The sequence below is a fragment of the Chelonia mydas genome, chromosome 1 (genome assembly GCF_015237465.2).
Source record: "Chelonia mydas isolate rCheMyd1 chromosome 1, rCheMyd1.pri.v2, whole genome shotgun sequence".
NCBI lineage: Eukaryota > Metazoa > Chordata > Testudines > Cheloniidae > Chelonia > Chelonia mydas.
Window position 1 is genome coordinate 293,717,175 of NC_057849.1, and position 25,271 is coordinate 293,742,445.

Consider the following 25,271-nt stretch of genomic DNA (forward strand, 5'->3'; position numbering starts at 1 on the left):
TTTGACAATATTCATTTCCTTGCTGGAGTTTATGTTGACCCATGGTATCGGATTCTTCTTACCTTAAGGGAAATACCAAAGGCAAAGGAATGGCTCCTTGATATTGCTCAGCTCAAAAAAAAAATAAAAATCTATTGCTCTATTTGACCTCGGCAAAAGAGGTTGAAGAAAACAAAACAACAAAAGGAGTCAACAATCAAATCTGCGGTTTCGGAAAGTTCACATCCTTCAGAAATAGCAGGCTGTTCTCAAACTTCCGTCTCCACTCTGAACTTGTTCAAGCGTCCATCCCTGAGATGTCTTCAACCATCAGAGGGAAATGGAGATAATTCAAGCACCAATTCTTCAGAAGATGATGCCTTCGAAAAGGAATTGGATAAACAAGAAAGACGTCAGCGAGTTACTGCGATTCATAATTGTAATGAAGCATTACTAGAAAGAAACTTTCGGGAAGATTGTGAGGCGATGGAGTCTATTGGTAGGCTAAAAGTTAAGTTTGTTTTTGAGGCCATTCACAGCTACCCACACCGCATTCGGGCTGCCTGTAGAATTGCTTCAAGCATGCCAACAACTCAAGCTCGTGTAGAGCGACCGTTTTTGGCTTTAAAGTTAATTTTAAATGATTTGCGGCAGGCTATGAAAGACAACTTGATTGCTGCAATAATTTTTTACAGAATGAATTATGAATTATTGTAGTTTATATCATTGATGACATTTAAATTGTTTTAAAAGTATGAATAAAAATTATGTTTTTTCAAAATTACAGTATGCATTTTTTTATTTAGTTAAAAATTAATTTGAGTCGGAGCGTGGAGCGGAGTCAGAGCGGAGCTGGAGCAGTCACTATTGGTGCCAGAGCGGAGCTGGAGTGGAGCAATTCAAAAATTTGATTGCTCCAAATCCCTGGTTTTATTTATTATTAATATAAACAGAAAGGTTGTTGGTAGGTGTTAGTAGTCACTTAGGCAGTTCTAATTATAACATCCTTGTGCAGCGGAGACACTGCTCTGGCCAGGTAACAATAATAATACCTGAGACACAAGGTGGGTGAGGTAATATCTTTTATTGGATCAACTTCTGCTGATGAGACAGCAGCTTCTACAGAGCTCTTCTTCATGTCTGGGAAACATACTCGGGGCAAGTCTACACCACAAAATTAAGCTGACCTAAGTTACATCGACGCACAACCACTGCAGTTTTATCGGCTTTACACATACACACTATGGTCCTTGTGTCGGCGATATGCATCCTCACCAAGAGTGCTTGCACCGATTTAACGGATACTGTGGGGGAATTGTGGGATGGTTCTGAAAGGCAGCAACAGTCAATGTAAGCAACACACTGGGCTTGGCGACACTTGCGAGTTAGAGTGCATTAAAGCAGCCCTAGGCACCCTACTTCACTACCCGTCCACGCTGGCAAGGCACATAGAGCACTCTGACTCCACGGCTAGAGCGCTCCTGGTACTCCACCTCGGCGAGAAGATTAACGCTTGTTGCGCCTTGGCTGAAACGCCCACGCGTCAGAGTGAATGAGGTGTTGCATTACTGTGCTCTGATCAGCCTCTGGAAACGTCCCATAATCCCCTTAAGTCAAGAGGCCACTCTTCTCATGGTTTGGAATCTTGCCAGGAATAGAGATATGCCCTTTGAAAGCTCCATTTCTGACAACCGGCATGTTTATCTGCTCCAAGACAAAGCAAAGTATGTGAAAGAAGCCTGGGATATGTCTGTCTCCTCCCTCATAACATAAACAACCCCACCCCATCACTGCCAGTTCACCTTCCCCTTCCCATCCCATATAGCCACTAGCACTTTAGAAGCCAGGGGTGTACAAAAAAAAATTAATAGAATCTGTAAACTTCAAGAAAAGTGGTTTTTTAGGGGTTTTTTTTTTTTTTTTTGGAGGGAGAGACCTGTATCTCAGGAACCGTTTGCTCAAATGACTCGAAATTTGGATCACTAAACCTATCCCGCTCCCCCAATGAGACATATCAAATTTCCAAGACAACCTGTACCCTTATACAGAATTTAGAGCACTAAGAAAAATCCTCTTTTAAACAGAAAAAACTTCCTAATCTTAACATAGTAGACCTTGTGCTCCACTACAATACTGTATGATATTAATCATCAGTAAGGCTACAATTTTGTCACAGAGTTCGCAGAAGTCACTAGTAATCTCAGTGGGTATTTCCATCCTTACCCCCCAGTGCTTGGGAAACATATGACGTGCATCAAGTATGCCTGTTCTCAACTGCCCGGCCTCAGCTGTGTGGTTGTGATGCAAATGACCCTAAATCTGGATCATTAATATTACCCTCCTCCCTTGTGAGTAAGGCTACAAATCTGTCACGGAGGACACAGATTCCATGATTTTACAAGACTTCCATGACTTCTTGAAAACTCCAATAATTCAGCCCCAGGCAAAGGGGCTGGGGCTTCGGCTTCACTAAATCCATGATTTATCATTCATTGCCCATGTCCTGTCTGTGAATATTAATAAAAATACCTGTGCCAAAATCATAGCCTTACCCATGAGGCACACCAAATTTCAAGGCAATCCAAGTAACGGTACAGATTTTAGAGCACCCAGAAGAGTCACGCTTTAAACAGAAAGTTGGACTTAACCTTAACTATAAGTTCTGTTTTCCTTGTTTTATTGACACTGTTTATTTTAGTCTCCATATCAATACAGAGTACAACCATGGCACTTTAGAGCATAGATCACATTCACGGCAGTGACAGACTTCAGCTTGGCATGCATCGTGTATGTGGCAGCATCTTGAATCACATTCTCAAAAAATACCCACCCGAGTCTCTTTGTATATGAAGCCCGAGATGCACTTCACACCTCCACAATGAGCCAAGTGGCGAACAGCTGGCTTCATAATGCCCTAAATGTTATCGCTCAGTACCTTTCCATGGCACTCGGCAACTCCTTTTCCAAGCCCCTTGCCTCTTTGGCCACACCCAAATATGTCCACTAAGTTTACAGACAAAGCATTAACTACAGCATACCTGGCAGTTCAGTATAATATTGCAAGCTGTCAGTCAAGTCAAAGATTCTCTAAGTCTTACATGAAAGTGATTCAAAAGCAAAACAGACAGAATTTCTGAGAACATTTTATGAAAGATAAAAGAAAAAGCAAAACTTGGTGATACCACAATACCCAGCATTTTCAGAATGGTCAGTGATACCATCTGACTTTGTTTTACTTTTTTACATCATGATCCATAGGACTTGCCATACTAGATCAGATCCATGGCAATCTAGTCCACTATTCTCTCTCTGACTGACAATGGTCAGCACCAGAAGAAAGAAAAATCAGTCACCAAGAAATACCACAGAAATACCCCAGTAGGAAGATGTGGGGTAATCTGCCCCATCAAAGGTTTTTATCCTCATCTCTAATAGTTTGAGACTGGCTTATACCCAGAAGCCTGAGGTTTTATACCCCTTCCAATTTATAACAACTCTTGATATTCTTGTTATCCATATAAAAGTCTAACTCCTCTTTGAATCTTGCTAAATACTAAGGGTATGTCTACACTGGCAGAGCTACATCGCTGGCAGCTACAGTTCTGCTCAGAGAGCACTGAAGGGAAACCGCTGTAGTGTGTTCATACTGTCAGCTGCTTGCGCAATAGTGTTCACGTTTGCGGCACCTGTAGTGGTATTCAGAGCAGTGCACTCTGGGAAGCTATCCCACAGAGCATCTCTTCCTCTTCTGCCACTAAGAGTTGTGGGAAGGCGGAGGGGGCTGTGGGGCATCCTGGGTCCTGTCCCAATGCCCCATGATGCATTGCTTTGCACCCCAGCAACCTCTGTGCTTCAGTCCGCATTTGGTGCCATCTTTCAATGGTTTGTGTACTGCGTGCTCTGCTCTGCCTCCTCGGTCTGCAGAAATGGACCCCGCCCTGTTGACCAATATGCTGCTCACTCTCACTAACACATCACAAAAAAGTGGCAGTGGAGTTATTCCTTAAACTACATATGCAAGAGCTGTTCAACATTGATCTCGCCATGCGTAGTAGCTACGACACGAGATTGCTTGTTGCATTCACGGAGGTGACCAACCACAGTGTAAGGCCACTTATGGGCTCGGGAAACAAGCACTGAGTGGTGGGATCACATCATCATGCACATATGGGATGAGCAGCAGTGGCTGCAGAACTTTCGCATGAGGAAGGCCACATTCATGGGACTGTGAGCTCGGCCCAGCCCTGAGGTGCAAGGACACAAGAATGAGAGCTGCACTGTCGCTGGAGAACCGCGTGGTGATTGCACTGTGGAAGCTGGCTACTTCAGACTGCTACTGATTGGTTGCTAACCAGTTCAGAGTGGGAAAGTCGACTGTTGGACTCGTGTTGACGGAAGTGTGCAGGGCCATTAATCGCATCCTGCTCCAAAAGACTGTGACTCTGGGCAATGTGTGTGACATTGTGGATGGCTTTGCACAAATGGGTTTCCCTAACTGCAGAGGGGCAACAGATGGCACACACATTCCAATTCTGGCACCAGACCACCTAGCCACTGAGTACATTAATCGGAAGGGATATTTCTCAGTGGTTCTCCAGGCGCTTGTGGATCACCCTGGGGGTTTCACAGACATTAACACAGGCTGGTCCGGAAAGGTGCATGAGACACACATCTTTTGGAACATTGGCCTGTTCAGGAAGCTGCAAGCAAGGACATTCTTCATGGACCAAAAGATCACTGTAGGGGAAGTTGATATGCCCATCATTATCCTGGGAGACCCCGCCTACCCTTAATGCTGTGGCTTATGAAGCCATACACAGGGCACCCTGACAGCAGCAAGGAGTGGTTCAACAACAGGCTGAGCAAGTGCAGAATGACTGTTGAGTGTGCTTTTAGCCATTTAAAAGCTGGCTGGCGCTGCCTCTGTGATTTAACAGATTTGTTAAAAAGTCCTGATCCTACAGTGCACCCAACATGGAAACACACTAAAAGAGTATGTGCAGGGGTATGAGTGCCCAGAGAAGTTTGTGGGTTTGGAGCCTTAGCTTCATCCTTATTCATTTTTAGTTATGACTTAACTTGGAAAAAGTCATCTACACAAAGCCTGCTAAGGGTGAAGGTATATAACCAATAACCATGACAAAGGGAGCTAAAATCTCGATACCTCTTTTGTCACATATCAGTTTTACATTCTTTTAGTTTACTAGTCAGAGATTACAAGGCCAGAAGGGACCATGGTAACCATCTAGTCCAGTGGTCCCCAAACATTGTACCTCGCCCCACCCATTACCCATGTCTGCACTTCTCATTCCTGGAGCCAGGGCCCCATTGTTACTCCAAGGCCTCAGTACAGCTCAAAATTCTTTGCGAGTTCTCCCCAACCTGGCAAAGGTCCAGCCCCCTCTCACCCTTCTCTCTACAAAGCTCCAGTTCTTTTGCATTTTTCAAATATTACTCAACAGCTCTTTCAGATAAAGAAATATCATTCATTTTACATATAGATGTATGTAACACAGAAAAATCAAGGACAAAATTTGTGTCCACCTCCAAAAATTGTAGTTTAAGTGATCTGCACATAGGATGCCTGATGGCAGGCCAGAGCTAGAAGCCAGGTGTTCTGGTCCCCAGTCTGCTGCCTTAACCACAGATTAGCTATTTTTCCTTCATGCAACATCCTTTCACATTCACTAATTTCATCGTATTTAATTATTTGCTAGACATATTAATGTGTATGTCCCACAGCACATTGCAGAGATGACTTTCTGATGGATTTTAGAAAGAACGTAAATTCAGTTTAAAACAAGACTTAGCTGCAGTATTAGATAAGACAAGAAATGCCATCACTTAGTTCCATAATTAGCCCTCCAAAGATCAGCAGCAAAGTTTGAACATGAGACCTTCAGACCACCACAGGCCTCTATCACCTGGGGTGCTGGAACAATTTGTATAAAGGGGGTGTAGAGAGCTATTAAACCAATCTGTAAATATTGTATATGACAGAAACCACTTCAAATCAGGGGGTACTGCCGCACCCCTAGTTCCAGCACCTACGTCTACCATTTGAGCTGGCAAATACTTTGCAAGTGGTTTCCCCAACTGTTTGGTACCAACAGGAAGGCAGCGCTGGGAACACAGGTGCCTGGTCCTCTTTCCAGCTCTGGGGCAGGAGCAGGGGCTAGCGGTTAGAGCAGCGGTTACAGTCTGCCAAGCACCGCGCCTGGGTACCGACGCCTCAGGAGGCAGCGTGGTTACACGAAGGGTCTAACGTATGAGGCCTAGGTTCAGTCTCAGCTCTGCCCAAAGTGACCATCATCCGCCGCAGCCACATTATCCGTGGAACAGGCGTTGGGAGGCGCGGCCGCCCCGGGCTGGGGAGCGCGGTCAAGGGCTGCTGTGGGCCGCACTGACACCCCGGCCGTCAGGAGAGGAGAGGGGAGCTCGTGCGCTCCCGGCTGCCTGCTCGGCGTGCTGCGAGCAAGCGGCTGCCGCGCTCCGGCCATCACAAGGGCAACGCAGGCTCGTCGGGAGCCGGGGCAGTTCTGGGTCGGAGCGGGGGCTCAAGCGGCTGCCGTTCGCCCTGGGGCGTGGGTCCCTCACGGGGCTGTGCACGCGGGACCAGAAAAACCGGAAACTACCCACTCAACCGACCGTAGCACCGCCTCGCGCACTTACCCCCCACGCGCCGGCTCGTGGTGTCTCTCCCCTGAAGCGACAGCGGGCCCGGTTCGTGGTCCTAGGCCACTTCCGGCGCTTTTCGTGACGTAACCGGCAATACCCGCCTGCCGGCGAGCATTCCCTCGCCCGTTATTGGTCGCAGAATGTGTTTATTTCGTGCGTTCCCGGAAGGGCGCCGCAGGAGGAGTGGGGACGATGAGCCCGCTCTCAGCGCGCCCGGCGAGAGGAGGAAGCGGCTAGGAGTCATGTCTTCCTACCCCGCCTGAGCTGCTTCACGGGCAGCTCCGCGTGAGGTGGGTGCGGGGGCTCCGCGCGAATCCGGCCCCGGACTGACGGCGGAGTTTTGGTTCGCCCTCGTCTGGCGGAGATGGGGCGGGGCTGTGTCTCACTCCTACCCTTTCCAAGGGACTTGAATGACTTTTCCCCCCTCACCCCGTCCCCGAGGGGCCAGAGCCGAGGTCCCAGCCCTGCTGGTCAGAGCTCCTATTGCCAGTGACTTTCAGGGGAACCAGATCGGGCCCCGGGGTTGTAGCGCTGTAACGGTGTAGCCCCGAGCGGTACAGCCCCGCGTTATATCAGCATAACGACGCTTTAGATCGGTGTAGCTAGGAAGGGGAACAAGCAATATTAGTATAACTCTGTACTGGTGTAACTGTGTCCACGCTAAGGCTCTTACTGGTATGGCTAATTTACTTTGGTTAGGGATTTGGGTTTCCTTATTGAAATAATCACATTGGTAAAACATTCAAGTCCTAAGGGCTTTGAGCCAGGATAGCAGTTCATTTAAAGGCAGGAACTACAACGTTATGGGTTAGGGTAGGAACTATTCATGCAGCATGTGAGTTTCTGAGAGGGTTGTAAAGACTAGAGGATGTTTGGTTTATAGCTCAGACACAGAAAGAAACCCCCTACATCAGGGATATATCTGCAGTAGGGAAATGTTGAACTTGTAATTCATTTCCTCTGTTTATAGAAGCTGTAGTGCAGAGAGAGCTATGATGCTTTTACCACTCTCAGAGTTAGCCCTTCCCAGAGTGTGGTTAATAACACTGTGGTAACCTGAGACCCATCTGCTATAGTCTCCACTGTGGTAACCTGAGACCCATCTGCTATAGTCTCCACTGTGGTAACCTGAGACCCATCTGCTAGAGCTGAGTCCATGGGCAACTAAGGGTTCCTGGCTGTGAATTGCAAGCGGAAATAGACATCTCCTTATAGTCTGGATTTAGGCACCTGACTGTGAGGGGGACAGAGCTTAGGATACTTAACTCAGGCTTTGCAGATCCCAGTCTTGTTCCAGAGATTTTCTGGGTGCCTACTAGTTAGGCATTGCAACACCTAAAAGTCCCTTTGTGTATCCGGGCCTTACATGCTTTGTGCCTGAGTTCCCCATCTTTAAAATGGAGATAATAGCATTTTCCTATCTCACATGGATGTTATGAGGATAAATACATTTAAAGACTGTGAGTTGCTCAGATGTTATGGTAATGGGGATCATATAAGTATCTCAGATAGATATGTGTAAATAACTACATCAGGTGCAGAGAGACAAGGTGGGTGAGGTAATATCTTTTATTGGACCAACTTCTGTTGGTGAGAGAGACAACTAACTCAGTTTCCCAGATCTGAAGAAGAGCTCTGTAAGCTCAAAAGCTTGTCTCTCTCACCGACAGAAGTTGGTCCAATAAAAGATATTACCTCACCCACCTTCTCTCTCTAATATCCTGGGACCAACGTGGCTAAAACAACACTGCATACATCAGGTGCAACATTCCAGGTTCAGTTTTGATGATTTGGCAGAAATCCAAGCTATGGCTGAATACATTCTCATGGTATACTGTAGACGCACCTGCCAACATCGGGGATGCACTTCCACAAGGGGGCTTTGACACAAGCCCGTCACAAGTACACTGGGGGAAGATGGCATCAGCAGGGCATCTGCAGCTGAGAGAAGAACAGGTGCTTTAACCCTGGTGCTGAGCACTGTTATTTATTCATGTTGCTCAAAAGCAAGAGCAAACGATTGTCCCAAAGACTGCCCTGTCCCACTGGGATGAGACGGAGATGCAATAATGCAAACCTTTTCCTGATCTACCAGTACTGGCTTCACACTATGCAACTTGAGCCGTTGAGTCTTGCTTGATAACTTCCTTCACCTCGGTTAGCTAAGCACAACTGCTCCCCTGCATCTTCACTGCCTGTGTTAGCCATCATTTTCAGGGTTCTCGTTGGACTTGTCCACCTTGCATAATGTCCAAAGCGATGTTTTGGACCAGCCTTCATCGCTGATGGCATAGTTCTAACGAGCAATCCCCTACTTCAGATGTTACACCCCTCCACCATCATGGGGTACAGGTCAGACTCTGTGGGGAGCTCAATGATAAGCGCACCCATAATCAGCTGAAGCGAAAGTTCAATGCCCTGGCATTTCGCGATCACGAGGCATATTATAGCCAAGTGGTGGATGATGATGAACTTGGCTTAGCCAGGGAGACTTAAAGCCAGAATTCCATACGATCCACAATCTCAGCCGTCAAGAGTTAGTTGTGAATGTCATCTTGAACAACAGCCAAGGCCATCAATGTAAATCAGATGACGATATCCGCTCACGCTGGCTTGAACGTTATTACAGCGCCCTGAACCACCCTCCAGATGCTGCTTGCTCAGAGCTGGATGATTTGGCAGCCACTGTGATATAAGACCCAGACACTTGTACTACGCACCAACAATGGATGAAGTGAAGCGTGCCATCTGCAAACTGAAAAACAGATGCACAGCCAGGGCTGATGGCATTCCCCCAGAGCTGCTAAAATGCACTATTGACCCAGTAGCAGAATTATTTCTGGCCATCTTTCACCTGGTGTGGAGAACTGAAACCTTGCCAACTGCCTTGGAAGGACAGTATTGTGATCTCGCTTTATAAGAGCAAGGGACTGTGCAGTGAATGTAAGAGCTACATGCTGATCACCTTTTTGTCTGTGCCAGGGAAGGTGTTTGCACATGTTCTGCTGGCGCACTTGGAGCCCCTGCTACATCGGAAGTGTTGCCCCTAACTGTTAGTCTTTATGAGGAACAGGTTCACATTAGATGCTGTTTTGGCCCTCTGCTTGTTGTCAAAGATACATCACGAGTTCAAGAATCCCCTGCACGTGCTGTATGTCGATCTTAAGGCTGCATTTGATTCAGCTGACCGAATCACACCATGGAAGGCTTTAAAGGGCAGAGGTGCCCTAACCACTCTGCTGGACTTGATTAGCGAGCTGCATAAAGGAACCACTGCTCATATACATCTTGGGAATTAGATATTGGCATCTTTTAAATCAGTATCTGGTGTCAGGCAGGGCTGTGTCCTGGCCCTGCACACTTGTGAGGCAATGAATTTCGTAATGCAGTGTTCCATCAAATCCATAGCCATTAAGACGGGTGATCTTTCACTCTTAGATAGTAGTGGGCAACCTGCATCCCACGGGCTGCAAGACAGTTTTGTTTACATTGACCATTTGCAGGCATGGCCACCCGCAGCTCCCATTGGCCAGGAATGGCAAACCACAGCCTCTGGGAGCTGCAGGCGGCAATGCCTGCGGACGGTCAATGTAAACAAACTGTCTCGCAGCCTACCAGCATATTAACCTGATGGGCCACAGGTTTCCCACCACTGCTCTTAGACCTTGACTATGCGGATGATGTTGTTCTTCTAGTACAGAGCCCTGTCAGGTTTCGCAAGGCACTCCAGCAAATGGAGGAGGCGTTGGCTAAGGATGGCCTCCATGTTAAGTGGTCAAAGACAAATCTGCAAAATCTAGGGTCAAATCCAACCACGACCCCACTCTCTTTGAATAATGACTGTTGAAGCACTTTCTAGCTTTTGCTATTTGGGTTCTATACTCATCAGTTCCTCCAGCTCTCACATGGAGATTCTCCTCTGGATGGGCACTGCAGTGTCTGTCCTGGGTCATTTACAACAAATACGGAATCAACATCATCTCAGCACAACAACCAAGTTCAGGCTCTGTTTGAACTGTTTCCTCACCATATGGTTGCGAAACATGGACACTATGCTGCTCAGACTGGGCAAAGCTGGGGGCTTTGCCAATGTTGTATATTTGGCATAAAGTGGAATGGCTTTATCTGTAATGCAAATGTTTATGGTTGCTCCAATCTACAGACTCCTGGGGCCATTGTCTGCAGATGGTGTCTTACACTTTTCTGACATGTTGCGAGAATGCCACTAGACATTCCAATGAATGCCGTTTTCTAGGATAAAATTCCACTAACCGAGGAATGGAGGCAGCCCAGAGGTAGACCCCCTATTATGTGGGTGCATCAAGTCTGTTCCGACATTAGACTCTCAGCCCATCAAGCTCTTGTGACTGCACAGGAACGGACCAAATGGCATACGATCACTGCTGCCGATGGTTTGGCTAAGCATTGAAGAAGAAGATATACTGGGTGCAGACAGATCCAGAAGGCAGGATGGTTGATGGTATCACAAAGCAAATAAAATACAGAAGGGGAATCAAGGCAGAAGAACTCGTATCCAAAATTGGTTGGCCTGAACATAGATTAGTTCAGCAGCGAATGTGGGTTGTTTAAACAGGTCATAGGCCAAGTGTAAAAAAGTTAGGTTGTGACTCAACAAATCAGTTAGAACCTTGACCTTATTATTCTGCATCTCAGTAAGGCTTTATCCCTAACTTGAAAAAGTCAAACTTATCCTGAAAGACATTTTCAAATTTTGCTTCTAAGTCACAAAAGGTAATAGCAAATTCAAGCTCTTGCAGATGCCTTGGAGGCATCCGTGAACTATTTTGGTGGTATCTACAATGTATCCTGGGACAGAGTACTGAACTCAGTGAATTAAATTTAGCGTTTGGCTGTCACCCATTTGAAGTATATTGCAAAAAACTGAGTTAGGCCTAATATTAAGGAGATCAGCCATAGGCACATTTGTGTGCACATTGTATTTCACAATTGACTCCACTGGTGGAAGTCTCTCTCTTTGAGAAGGGCCTCTTCTAATTTGAGGTTTTGCAAAAACTAGAAGGTGCAATCCTGGAAGGCACAGTAATGAAAGACAATCCTGTCCCTGATGTCCAAAAGCTAATCCTTCAGGGATGAGAAATATGAAAGGGTTGATGTCACAGAGTGAGTGGCTGTTTAAGGAAGTTGGGCTTAGCCCCACCTGTGACTAATCATCAGTCTCCCAGCTTAGGCTGAGACAAGTGTTCAGATGATAACTTGATCATCACCTGCTCCTCGTAAAAGCCAGCAGGTAGCTCAGTTGAGCTTGAGAGCTGCAGGGAACAGGTAGGTTCTTGGAGGAGAAAAAGCCTAATTTATGTGATTCTCCGGCAGATAGACTGCAGAGTGTGTTATCTTGAAATGAGTAGATTAGCACCTGCAGAAGACCCCAGGTCACGGGGAAAGGATGTGATTGATATGTTGAACTTGTGTTTAAATAGTTTTATTATGAAAAAATAAAACTGACTACCTGAAGAAAAAAAGAGATTGGAGTCCTAATCAAGATCTAGGCTAGTCGTCTTCTGTATGAGAAGGTCTAAACTGCTAGCCAGGTGGACATAAACCATAATAATACTTGGGTGTTAAAATTTTTACTTAGCTTTGAAATAAATTTGAATATTAGCTCTGACTGTCTTAGTGTGGTGGTGGGAGTGGCATTTTAGTTTTTAGTAAAGCAAGAACAAAACTAACCATATAAGCCCAAATGAACCAGGCACACTTGAAACAAGAGGAAAAACCCCAAAGGCCCTGGCACACTCCTCTTAAACAGCAAAAGGCTGAGAAATACCTTTGGACAGCAACAAAATTTAATGTACTTGAAAAAGTGGGAACAGAACCCAAAATCTGGGACAGCTGAGTTTTTTGGATGGCTATGTTTGAAGTCCTAGCTGCCTGTAGACAAGACATGTGAAAAAGATTTTCTAGCTTGCTATTGCTAAAAATATTGTGTTCTATAACATGCAGTTGCTGTCCTTAGTGTGAAATCTATAACAATTGCCTATGAATAATTAGTACACTAAGACAAGAAAAAAGTAACATACATAGATTGTTGCACAGGTTCTGCACCCCAAACTTGCCAAGTGGTTGTCGCCCAATCAAGCTGTCTAATGTTTGTCAGCCTACAGACCATTGTTCTGTTCGCTAAAATGAGACCTGCTGGGGGGAGTCACAAGTTGTAGGAGAGTTTAGCTTATGGTTTTCTCTCCATCCATGGAACAAACTTTACACATTCTTCTCCCTGCCCCCCATATGGCAGAGATACATAATGCAAAATCAGGATAGCTTTTAACATTTCCTTTGAATACAGCACTTTGTGTCTGGATAACCACACTTATGGCCATCTATTTGGAAGGCATGGTGCCAGGTCAAATTGATTAGTCTGGACTTAGGACATTTAATGCCAGGCAACAAGGAGGTATAGGATTATGTGGGCAGCCTACATAGCACCACAAGTAACATCTGTCCTTCATTGTGAATCTCTTCTGTGTTTTTATTTGCATAACCTTTGTCACCTCATATACTTGTGCCAAAAGAAATACAGTCCCTATACAGGGAAGGGAATGAAAGGAAAATTGAAAGCTCAGTCAGTAGCTGCCACCCATACAGGTTGCATTGCAGCAAGCACGTAGGAAATGAAGGGAAAAGCACTTGGGAAATCAATGTGTTACAGGAATTTACTCTCTACAAGTTGTTGAAGCAGAGTGCTAGAAAATATCCATAAAAAAAAAAGGAATACTTGTGGCACCTTAGAGACTAACCAATTTATTAGAGCATAAGCTTTCGTGAGCTACAGCTCACTTCATCGGATACAGACTAACATGGCTGCTACTCTGAAACCAGAAAATATCCAGGGTTTGATTATGGTGTGGCAATAGTCATTCCTTAGTTAAGGGTGAAACTAGCCTCCCTTTATAAATCTGTCTTTATTTTTTAAGATGTTCTCCTGGCAACATTTGCAAAAAGAAACCAATCTCCCTTAAATATCACTAATTGTATCTCATCCCAGGGTAGATATTTGCTGGGAAATTCTGAGGGAAAAATCAGAAAAAGTAAGTTTTTCAAAATTTGTCATTGATTTTTTAAATTTTTTCTCCATAAATCTTTTTGACTTGTATTTCATTGACCTACAAACTCCATTTTTTTAAATTGTCCTGGGGAAGTCGTTGATTTATAATAAATGCTACAATAAGGTAGACAAGAAAGGAATTAACTGGGGTTTCATTAGAGAAGGTTTATGGCACAGGAAGGCTGGGAGAGGAGGGCCTGAGGCAGGCATGCCAAACCCACCAAAAAAAAAAAAATGCAGAAATTGGACTCGTATTTGGCTTAATTGGCTTGTGAGTTGTTTGTCGGCTAGTTTTTGTTTGTTACTTTTAACTTGTCTTTTTTTTTGATAGGCTCCTGGCGGGGGCAAACGACAAGCAGGAGCAAGAAGGGGAGAGAGTCGGGCTGCACAGTGGGCTCACCACGGTCCCAGACTGCTCGCCGGGGGGGATCTAGTCACATAGAGTGTTAGGGTTCTTAGGGATTGGCTTGTTTTGGCCTTGTTTTGAAATGGGATTACCTTGATTTTTGTCTTATTGTGAAAGTTGGGGTGCTTATTTACCGTGTGAAAGTTGGCAACTATGGCCTGAGGGGAATAGGGAAGTGTTCTCCCTCTCTCTCTTCTCCTTCTCCCCCCCCAACCCCCCCAGCCAAAGAAGCAAGGAGGAACTAGGAAACTGTCCGTTTATCTTGCTCTAGTGTTTAAAGGACACTTTGTTAATTAAGGACAGTTTGCCATTTTGGTATTCTTTATTTACTATTTTGTTCTGGATTTTGAATCAAGCCAAGACTATACAATGAGCCAGAAACAAGAAATGTTCTATGCAGAGTTGTGTGCCCCTTAAATGTCAGTATGGAGTGATTTGGTTGGTTTTTTTCCCCCCTTTTCCTGTTACCTACAACTACAACCTGGCCCAAGCTCACACAGAGAGCTGTTTCCACATGTCCATATGCAGTTTTAAAAATAATTTATATTTTATAAACAACATAAAAATATAAATATGGTTGAGGGCAGAGAGAGAGGGAAAGGAATGGTAGAAGTGGTGATTGACCAAGAGAGATGGGACAGGACTGGGTTGCAAGAAGCTGTGCTACCTAGTCTCCTACCTCCAGAGCCTCCTGTGTGGAGAAGGGAGTGTATGTAGGAGAGATGCAGATCCTTAAAGAAAGGGGGAAAAGGAAAATACTGAGTTCCAGGGAGATGTAGATGCAGGGATATAGGGGTCTCAGTTACAAGGAAATGAAAGAAAAACATAACTGTTTGTTTGGTACTATAAATAACTGTGCTAATTTTTAAAGTTAATGAATTATTGTTTTTTTCCCAATTATTAAGGTATTGGCTTGAAGAGGTTTGTTGTTTATCTTATCAGTATGGATTTCTAATGTTGAACTCGGTTGACCTACATTTTGCATCCAGAGAGGCAAATCATCCAGTCCTTATTCAAACAATACTTTTATTAACTTCAGGACATGACCAAAATGTCTAATGATAAATGGAATAGTACCTGTTTTGTTTTAGCATGAAAGCTGAATTTACTTCACAAGTCATTCAAGGTTCATTTTAGTAATGCATAGCTTGTGCCAACTTTACTGAGTTTGTCCTGTCCTAGTTAATTTGTAAGTCATGAGCAGTAATACTGTTTTGATTTTTCCTTTACACTGTGGAACGTGAAAGTGAACATTGATTTAATGTAAAACTGTGTAGGGAAATCGAAGCCACATTACTACCCACAGTTTTAACATATGACTGTCCAATATATATTTGGAACAGCTCATCTTTTTTTTTAAATTGAGATCACTTTATTGAACACAACTAGTTAATTTCTCTCTCTCTCCATTCCCAGAAAAATGAGTGGTGGGTTAGCACCAAGTAAAAGCACAGTTTATGTGTCCAACTTGCCCTTCTCTCTGACCAACAATGACTTATACAGGGTAAGCACATCTACTTGTAAAAGAAGTTTCATTATTTAGATTAATATAAATAATTATGTAGTTAATATAAATGCATTACGTAAAATGCATCATCTGTGCCGTGTATATTTTAAACATTTGTGAACTATGTCATTTTGTTACAGTGTTTGATTTAACAACAGACTGCTAAACCTATATATTATGCTCTTTGTTTCAGATTTTTTCCAAGTATGGGAAAGTTGTTAAGTAAGTATAAACATGGTCTGGCATGTTGTTTTTCTTCAAGTTTGGGTCCAATGTTTAGTGCTTTTTCTTCCTCTATGTACTTTATGCACATAAAATTTATTTTAAGAATGAAATAGGGAACTGTATTGAATTTTTTTCCGTATTTAATACAGGGTAAGTTTAATTGCCCTCTTGTAACAGTTGGGAGTTTCTTGCAGTCACACTCATGATATAAGTATACATCAGAGACTGATAGTGCTCTGAAAGTCAGTTCTCTGGAGCAAGCAGGATATTGTTATGTACTAGGATGCTTCTCACTGAAGTGCTTTAAATAAGACTTTTCTTTTACTAACCTTCCTCCTCACAAGTGTGGACATAAGACAGTGCATTGTACAGTACATGCATCCATAAACTATGAGTGGTAGAAACAAATGCTGCAGTAAGTTGTGAGATACTGGATCTTGAAAATCACATCACTCTGATTGCTATAAATTCTCACTCCTTTCTCTTCTTCATCATCAAATTTCTAGACTGTCATGATTTTTTGCAGCAGTTGTAATATCTCAAGAATTCTTAGAGCTAGAACAAATACTATCAAAAAGCTTGGAATTGTGCTTTCAAATGACAGAGTAACAGCTTGTAAAAAAGTAGCTGCTCAAAGTATTTTAGAGGTGAAGTGTTTGGGGGTGTGGAAAATCAGGATAAGAATAACAACATGAGTGCAGGGGGGTCCAATATTTTACCACATGTCGTGGCTAGAAACGCACTATATGACTTTAAACTATATGACTTTATGACTAAACACATATATATGACTAAACGCACTATATGACTTTAAACTATATGACTTTAAAAAATGATTTTAAAAAAGAGTAGACACTTCTCACTACTAGCCCTGGGCCAGTGATCAGGCATTTGAAAATGAGATTGATCTCACTAGGATCATAGCAAAATGCAGCCAGCTGGTATTAGCTCTTAGTCTCAAAATAGACTCTGAGGCATTGAAGAAAGAGAGTTGTAGCTTCAAGTCTCCAGCCCCTTATCAGGAAGATAAACTTACCAATACTTTAAAATGTAAACCATAATAAAATACATTTTCAGTATACCCTCACAATCAGTAGGAAATTCCCATCAAACCACAGGCAGTAGAAAAAATAACTTCTAATTTATTAGAAGTTAGTGGGAAACCTTAACTGGGTATGCTTAGTATAAAAAGGAGCCCATTTCTTTCTTTCTCAAAATGGAGGCTACTGCTTCATCTCAGGACATAAGGAAACACTGAACTGACTCTCTTTGTCACTTGAAGATTATAAAGTCCCAAGCAGTCCTTTTTTCCTTAGGAAAAAAATTAGAAAAATTAAAGGGGTGAAAATGGTACAGACTGAACCAGGGACAAAATAAGTAAGAAGCCCACGGGAGCATGCACTGGCTGCTTCTCCTATTTGTATCTTTCTGATCAACACCAAAATGACTGATCTGACACGTGGGGGCCTTAAGTTGGAAGCTCACCATTCAGAAATGGGTTCCACAAACTGTTAAGCCCAGATAGTAGTTAGTCTTCAAGCTTTATTATTCAATGTGATTCAATTCACTCTTTATAATGCAATTTTTTAATACCACAAGAGTGCTTTTCATTGTCAGGCCCAGTCAGAGAAAATCTGTGTGCTTTTTATATCTGCTATTAGAAGTACATGCACATTTTATCTGTACCTCTCCTTAAAAAGTGTGTGTTTGTTTTGCTGCTCACTGCTATGTTCCCTCTAAGCTGTGCGGCTGCCCAAGAGTCAATCAAGTGCCATGCACATCTGGCAACGTGTGTTCAAGTGCTCCTCCCCCACTGTTCTGCAGCTGCGTTGCTCCTGCCATCTGCCTGGAGCCCCTGGCCAGCTGCTCCTGGGACCTTCCTGCTCCCTGTGCAGAGCAAAGGGGAGGGGAGGGCACTGATGTCAGGGCGTCCTCCTCCCCCCTGTCCGTGTACCCCATCTCCGCAGAATGTGGGATGGGGGACAAGGCTCAGGAGCAGGACAGCTGCTGGCACCTGCTGCGGTCTGAACGAGCTTTCTGGTGAGGGCCTCTCTGCTTAAAGAGACAGCTCACGGTCCATCATACACTTCCCCAGCAGCCAGCACACAGACACTGTCTCTGTGTCTCGCACATACAAGTACGTGTACATACACACACACACACACGGACATACACACACTCTGTCTCTAAATCACATACACTGTCACACATGCACACGCAGTCTCAGTCAGTCTCTCTCTCTCTCTTTCTCTCACAGACACACACACACACTCTGTCTCTCTCTCACACACACATCCCAACACATACTTGTGGTGGTGGTGTTGTTACTTCTTGGTACTTCCTGCAATGCACATATATTCTCTGTAATTTTATTCTTTCGAAGTGCTGTTGTTTAAATTTTTTCACTGGTCTATGCATTTCATAATTTTATTTCTCTCTTATGCCTAAATTTAATTTTTTGAGTAGTGAGTTCTAAAATGCCTAACCTGTCCTAGCTGGAGTAATTATCCCTCTGGTAACTTTTTAAAAAATATACATTATATCTAGGTTTTTTTTGTTTCTATTGGTGGTGCACATCTGCACATTACCTCAATATTGGTGCAAATAACAAAATTCATTCTGCACATGGATGGAAAAAATTACAGGGAACATTGGCTCACTGTGTAACTAACAATTATATTTAATATAAAGCTGAGACTTGTGGGTATTTATAAGTAATGAAAAATGGCTTGATAAGATTTTTCCCCTGTCGGTAACTTTGTTATATGTTTATTTTCAGAGTTACTATTATGAAGGACAAAGACACCAGGAAGAGTAAAGGAGTTGCATTTATTTTGTTTTTGGATAAAGAATCGGCACAAAACTGTTCTCGGGCGCTTAACAACAAACAAGTAAGCTACAGAAAAATGCCATAGCAAAATAGGGAGAGTTCAGATTTCTCAGATATGGACTCAGGTTTTTTTCCTTTTGGTTTAGTTATTTGGAAGAGTGATAAAAGCAAGTATTGCTATTGACAATGGAAGAGCAGCGGAATTCATCCGTAGACGTAACTACTTCGATAAATCTAAATGTTATGAATGTGGGGTGAGTAAATTACACGATGGATCTAATATAAATGTTTCCATCTTTGTTCTTGGTTTATGTTGTCACTAGTCTTGCCCCACATACATCACATCATTCCCTGTGGTAGCATCATGAAGCTCACATCTATATTTTCTCCACTTCAGCAATGGTTCTAGCCTGGACTTCTCTGGGTATTTGGGCCTTCCAGAAATATGACTACCTGGTAACTATAAACATATGTGCTGATGTGCAATCAGCACTGTAATATTATAATCAATACATCTAATGCTGTATTACAAACAAAAGTATCTATTTTTTGTTTCATAACAACTGTGCTTTCTTCTATACCTCTGAAACTTCTTGATGCATTTGGAGAGGATAAATGTAAATTATACGAACCAGCCTGTGTAGCCTTTATTTTAAACTGAATTAATTGATAGTTCTGTGGTAAATTACAGTGAGACCAGCTCCTGTTGCTACAGTTTAAAGATAAATAGGGTGGAGATTTGGAGGCTCTAAGAACACACAGAGAATGAGGACAGTAACCACAAACACAGTTACAAGTAAAAATTATAAGATTTACACAGTCTGAGAGAGTACATGCACTGGGCCAATGCCATATCCATACTCACATACTCAAAGATTCCACAGAGTATGGTAGATCTCTCAACAGATGGTCATCGAGACAGGGGTGGTTCCTGCTCGGGTCGTCCCAATGAAGTCTTCCTTGGGTCTTCCCTTGGGGTCTTCCCAGCCATACCCAACCAGAGAACCTCTTTTATATTGATGTTCTGACCACACCTAACGCTTTATGCATATGCATGAAGGTTTCAACTCTCTTTTCTTTATCTGTATTTCCACATACCATGAATATTGGGGTGCCCTGTTTTTCATAGGTTGTCTTACTTCATCTTTTTCTCATTAGCATCTATGCACAATGTTTCCTGCAGTCAAAGCAGGACATCCCATGATGTTATAATCAGGCATCTTGCAGTCTATACAGCTACATTATAACATATTGCCCGTAACATCACTTATTGGCCCATTCTTTCCAGCCTTCTTGTAACCTTACTGGCATAGGGTTATTCTTAGTTACTCACTCATGTCAAGCATTCAGTAGCCTACAGCCTAGTATGGCTAAGCTAAACTCTTACAGGCCTCAGCCTGTAGGCTTTGCATTCGAGCCATGCTTTACTTATGTACCTCCTACACACTCATCACTCCTAAATACTCATCAAGCATATACTTTTATAATTCTACAATTTAAATCTATTTAGCACACTGATTATGTATGAAATAGCCTATGAGTTGACCATAACACCAAATAACACAATGATAAATGGATGATAAAATGAACTAATTGGATACAAGCATGTGAGGGAGAGGATAATTTTTTTTATGTATAACACCTATTTTCTATGGATTTAATTACATCTAAGTACTTCAGATTAAGCTAAGATTTTAAAAACTGAGTTTTGGATCATATTAATAATAGTTAATTAAATACCCATTCTTACCATCTTAAAACCAGAAATGTCATTGCTATCATGATTCTCTGACCTCAAATACTGAGTACCATGTATGATCTTGAGTGTAGGTTACTCGTAAAAGCTGAATACACTGTGAATACACAGCCAAATAAAAATTTGTTGTTTTTCTTTATAGTTGATTTCGAAGCATAACTTGTGGCTAGCGTACAATATCACTGCTAACTTTTCCCATTTCCAGGGTGAATCTGCAAGGAGGAATTTATTTTATTTGCATTCTACATACCAGTGCAAAATTCCTCTTCTTTTATTAAAACTGCTGCCATTTTGAATTGTTTAATGTTTATTTTCCTAAGGATATACTTAGTGCCATGTTTTAAATTGCTTCTATTTACCTATGTTTCTTTTTCTCTAAGGAAACAGGACACTTAAGTTATGCTTGTCCTAAAAATATGCTAGGAGAGCGTGAGCCTCCAAAAAAGAAAGAAAAGAAGAAAAGGAAGAAAATAGTTGAACCGGAAGAAGAACTGTATGGGCACCTACATTTAAATATCAACACTCTTTACTCTTATTATACTGTCTTTTTAGAATGAAGTGCATCTATTTTATATTTTTACTTTTTATACTATTTAGTGAGGAAGAGGAAGAAAGTGAAGATGAGGGTGAAGATCCTGCCCTGGATAGCCTCAGCCAGGCCATAGCTTTTCAGGTACTAAATTGAATTACGCTATGTATCTTTGTTTCTAAATAATTTTTAAAGCAACTTCAAATAAAAATTACAAGCATCTAGACTATATAATACACAGCAAAGAACTCTGTATCTATACTGCAACCCTCCTTTCTGTGGTATTCTGGAAAGTCATCCTCACCATTTTCTAATCTGTCCAAAACATGGTGAACATTGTCTTTTTTTAATGCTGCAACCATGTCTAGCCCTTCCTAAAATCACTCCACTAGTTTGCTGTTGCCACCCATGTCAGATCCAGACTCCTCATTCTTACCTTCAAGGTTCTTCACAACTTTAGCTGTCTATCTCGACGTAGTCACTTCTGCTCCCCCAACCTCTCTTGACTCCAGACATCATATTTGCTTAGCTCAATCTGGATGCCTCGTAAGAAGCCCTTTTTCAAGACTCACTTATCAGTGTAACTTTATAGGATTTTAAAAAATCTAATCCATCATGACGCACATACTAGATTCGCAGACTTTTTTTATTTAAGTTTATTCTGCTGTGAGGTTTAGTTCCATTATAGAGCCTGCATTGAAATTTGGATCTGTGTTCAGATTAAAAAATTCAGACACAAGTTCAGGGAGGTTCAGCCCTGTAATTATTAATTATTATTACGGTAATTCATAGATCTTAAGACCAGAAGTGACCATTAGATCATCTAGTCTGAAGTACATAAAATCCGCACCCACCACCCACCTCCCCAAAAAAAGCCCTTCACTAATGGAAAATAGCAGTCGAGAATGTGAACACCAAAAAGTCAGTAAATACTTCAGTACCCATGTGAGGTATGTATAATAATTGGGATGAGGGACTGGTCCCGCTAAAATCAGAACCAGCAAAACCTTCAGCCTTTACTTGAACAAAAGAACTTTTATTTTGGGAATGGACTGGTTTGTTCGTTCTTTCAGTGACAAAATCTCAGTTCCTTCTTGTTTCCAAGGCTTCTCTACTAATGTCAACCTACAATACAAAGTATACTTGGCTTCAGAGTTCGCATTTTCTAGGGTTTCCAACGTATACTGTAGTCTTAAGGGTCATCTATGTTTGCAAGTAGGTCAGTTCCTTACAGTGGTTGTTGGCAGTGGGTCTTCCTGCACTGGTGCTGAAGACTGTTTACCCACTAGCATACAAGGGACAACATTGTTTTCAGTGTCATTTCAGAATTCATTCTGCCTTAGGTAATCAGTCCATTTAAGAATGCTAATGAGCCCTAAAATTATTTTTATTTAATTGTTATTCCAAAAGAGTCTCATGCAACTACTACTTGGTGTAATATTTAACGTGTGTGTATTACTGCATTTAATGGATTGCATAGTACCTATTACTTTTTATCAAAATAATAGCTATATTTTCCATTTTTAAATTGCATTGTAGCAAGCCAAAATTGAAGAAGAGCAGCAAAGATGGAAACAGACTGCAGGGGAACCTTCAACGTCTGACGATTCGAGAAGACCACGGATTAAAAAAAGTGCATATTTCAGTGATGAGGAAGAATTTAGTGACTGATTTATATATACGTATATATGAGAGAGAGAGTGTACATTTGTACAGTATTACAGAGCTGTCTGGAATATAGCTTTGTTTTAGAGCTAAATAAAGTTGCTGCTAAAACTTATGCTATTATAAATTAAACAAAAATACTAATTTCTAATAATATTTCTAATACAATGTCTGATTTCAGATATCATGTTTCTGAATTTTTAATTTGAGTTTAGCATCCTGTGTTAGACCTGGATCCTTCAGCATGTAACACTGAGGCCTTAATGTGAAATTTCAGCCCTGGGTAGAGGCTTGTGCATCACTTACGTTCTGTTTAAGGCCTATTTGCAAGTGGAGCTTCAGTGATGTATAGGCCTTGCTTTGGTCCCTCCTCCTGGGGCTGAATTTCACCCTTAGTGACCATTATTCTAAAGTGTAGGGTGTTATAATAGGATAACTGCAAAATAGAATCTAAATTGCCAACTGCTACGTTATAACTTTAGTCAGTGTTTGTGAAACAATTTAGCAAGTTGCTGTTATTCAAGAGGAACATTAAAAGGCTTTATTCTGTTTTTGTTCTGGATCTATGTACAGTTTTAGTAATTAATTATTGCTTGTCATAAACCTATCACTGAAAATACAAACTTTCTGGGAATCACAAAAGTTAAGTGAGATATGGTGTTTATGAATGTTTACTGAAAATCTCCATGAGCATTTTTTTAAGATTGCTGGAAATTTTATTGGTGTTGCATTAGAGGAATACATGTATTTTTAATGAATATGCTTTCTTTTTTAAATAAATATTTGAAGACTCTCAGTGGGATGAGGGCTTGCTGCTGCACTGTTGTTCAAGTGTAGAGACATAGTATGACTTAATTACTAATTGTTTACAATGTCAGATCAAGGCTAGGTGAAAGTACATGTGTTTCATGCTGGCAGTTCTCTATCTTGGTATTTATATTGTCCTCATCATTATGATCCCAGAATGCTAATAATATATAGTGCTTTTTTTAGAGCTTTATGTTCAAAGCACTTTACAAACACTAAGTAACTTTTACAATATAACAGGGAGGGAGGTAAGTATTATCCCCAATTTACAGATGTGGAAACTGAATAGAGAGAGCAAGTCCTTTGCCAAAGGCTACAAAGCAAGCCAGTGACAGAGCTTGAATTAGAAATTGGGACTTCTGTCTTGCTGCTGTAATTCCTTCAGACTACATTGCCTTGAAGGTATTTCATTAGTGAAAATTCTTCCCAGTTTAGTATGATGTCACTGCACTATGTATACTTTCTAGTAAATATACAGACCAAATTGATTGGCACCTTTTTAAGACTCAAAACATACTGGTTCATAAAGTGTACTGAGGGTTCAGCAAGCTTGTTTTGTCACACAGCCCTAGTGACTTTTGCAGTAAGCTTGTACACTCACATGTGATCTCCCCTCCACCCCCGTTCAGTTGATGACTTTGGATTCAGACACTTAGTTGAAATGTACCTGCAGGAGATGATCAATCTGGAAAGAATTTCTGTCTGTCTGTCCACACACATCAGCTGCCCCTTCAACATCACCAGGATTTCAGTCATCCATTTTTAACAGTTTTGCAAAAATATAGCTTTCATTCTTACATGCCTGGAGAAGAGACCAACTGACCAGTGCGGCTCCTGCTATGCCTGAGGACTGTCCCTGACAAACTGGAAGAAGAGAACTCTTTAGAAGGCTGCAGAAGACAAATATGGACCTCCCTGGGCAGAGATCCTTCTTTAAAATTTCAATCTTAAATTTTAATTAAAGCTCAAATATGTATTTTTAACTATCTCTTTTCTGGTGCTATTTTGAATTGCGCTAAGAGATAAAGTAATAAGTTTGCTGGCTTCCCCTCTTCCCACCTGCACAAAGGTTTAGAAAATGGCAGTGACAGGAGAAAGTAAAAGAGGAAATCATAGAATCCTAGAATATCAGGGTTGGAAGGGACCTCAGGAGGTCACCTAGTCCAACCCCCTGCTCAAAGCAGGACCAATCCAAAACTAAATCATCCCAGCCAGAGTTTTGTCAAGCCTGATCTTAAAAACTTCAAAGGAAGGAGAGTCCACCACCTCCCTAGGTAACGCATTCCAGTGCTTCACCACCCTCCTAGTGAAAAAGGTTTTCCTAATATCCAACCTAAACCTCCCCAACTGCAACTTGAGACCATTACTCCTCGTTCTGTCATCTGCTACCACTGAGAACAGTCTAGATCCATCCTCTTTGGAACCCACTTTCAGGTGGTTGAAAGCAGCTATCAAATCCCCCCTCATTCTTCTCTTCCGCAGACTAAACAATCCCAGTTTCCCTCAGCCTCTCCTCATAAGTCATGTGTTCCAGGCCCCTAATCATTTTTGTTGCCCTCCGCTGGACGTTTTCTAATTTTTCCACATCCTTCTTGTAGTGTGGGGCCCAAAACTGGGCACAGTACTCCAGATGAGGCCTCACCAATGTCAAATAGAGGGGAAAGATCACGTCCCTCGATCTTCTGGCAATGCCCCTACTTATACAACCCAAAATGCCATTGGTCTTCTTGGCAACATGGGCACACTGTTGACTCATATCCAGCTTCTCATCCACTGTAACACCTAGGTCCTTTTCTGCAGAACTG

General features: G+C 42.2%; 2 protein-coding genes and 1 pseudogene across 22 annotated transcripts in view; 1 reads left to right on the top strand and 2 right to left on the bottom strand.

Moving 5' to 3' along the window:
* The window catches only part of PPHLN1 (periphilin 1), a 166,022-nt gene extending 159,249 nt beyond the window's left edge, over positions 1–6,773 (bottom strand). For 4 of the 19 annotated variants that reach the window (XM_043549100.1, XM_043549031.1, XM_037888038.2 and 1 more), the window contains exon 1: positions 6,652–6,760. The gene's annotated coding sequence lies outside the window, so the exon portion shown is untranslated. Of the gene's footprint in view, positions 1–6,627 lie in introns of all 19 variants that reach the window. The other 15 variants (XM_043549026.1, XM_043549072.1, XM_043549054.1 and 12 more) reach the window with 12 other exon arrangements.
* LOC119566449 lies at positions 1,721–3,405 on the bottom strand (annotated as a pseudogene).
* A 16-nt stretch (positions 6,774–6,789) lies between the features above and the next one.
* On the top strand, positions 6,790–23,455 carry ZCRB1 (zinc finger CCHC-type and RNA binding motif containing 1). 3 transcript variants are annotated; one of them, XM_007061781.4, is made up of 8 exons: positions 6,791–6,947; positions 15,564–15,651; positions 15,848–15,876; positions 18,659–18,770; positions 18,856–18,963; positions 20,846–20,958; positions 21,063–21,138; positions 22,534–23,455. In XM_007061781.4, exons 2-8 carry the CDS (start codon positions 15,568–15,570, stop codon positions 22,663–22,665), a joined length of 654 nt encoding a protein of 217 aa, XP_007061843.1. In that variant the 5' UTR covers positions 6,791–6,947; positions 15,564–15,567; the 3' UTR covers positions 22,666–23,455. The 3 variants fall into 3 exon arrangements, with proteins under 3 accessions (XP_037743981.1, XP_007061843.1, XP_043405049.1); XM_043549114.1 differs by lacking the exon at positions 6,791–6,947 and adding an exon at positions 11,941–11,961; XM_037888053.2 differs by lacking the exon at positions 18,856–18,963 and having other exon boundaries at positions 6,790–6,947.
* Positions 23,456–25,271: the final 1,816 nt, after the last annotated feature.

Excerpts from the sequence above, each read along its gene's own strand:
- ZCRB1 (XM_007061781.4), top strand. The coding sequence starts at position 15,568 with ATGAGTGGTGGGTTAGCACCAAGTAAAAGCACAGTTTATGTGTCCAAC. Across the intron at positions 20,959-21,062 it reads GTTGAACCGGAAGAAGAACT|TGAGGAAGAGGAAGAAAGTG; the intron begins GTATGGGCACCT and ends TATACTATTTAG. Across the intron at positions 21,139-22,533 it reads GCCAGGCCATAGCTTTTCAG|CAAGCCAAAATTGAAGAAGA; the intron begins GTACTAAATTGA and ends ATTGCATTGTAG.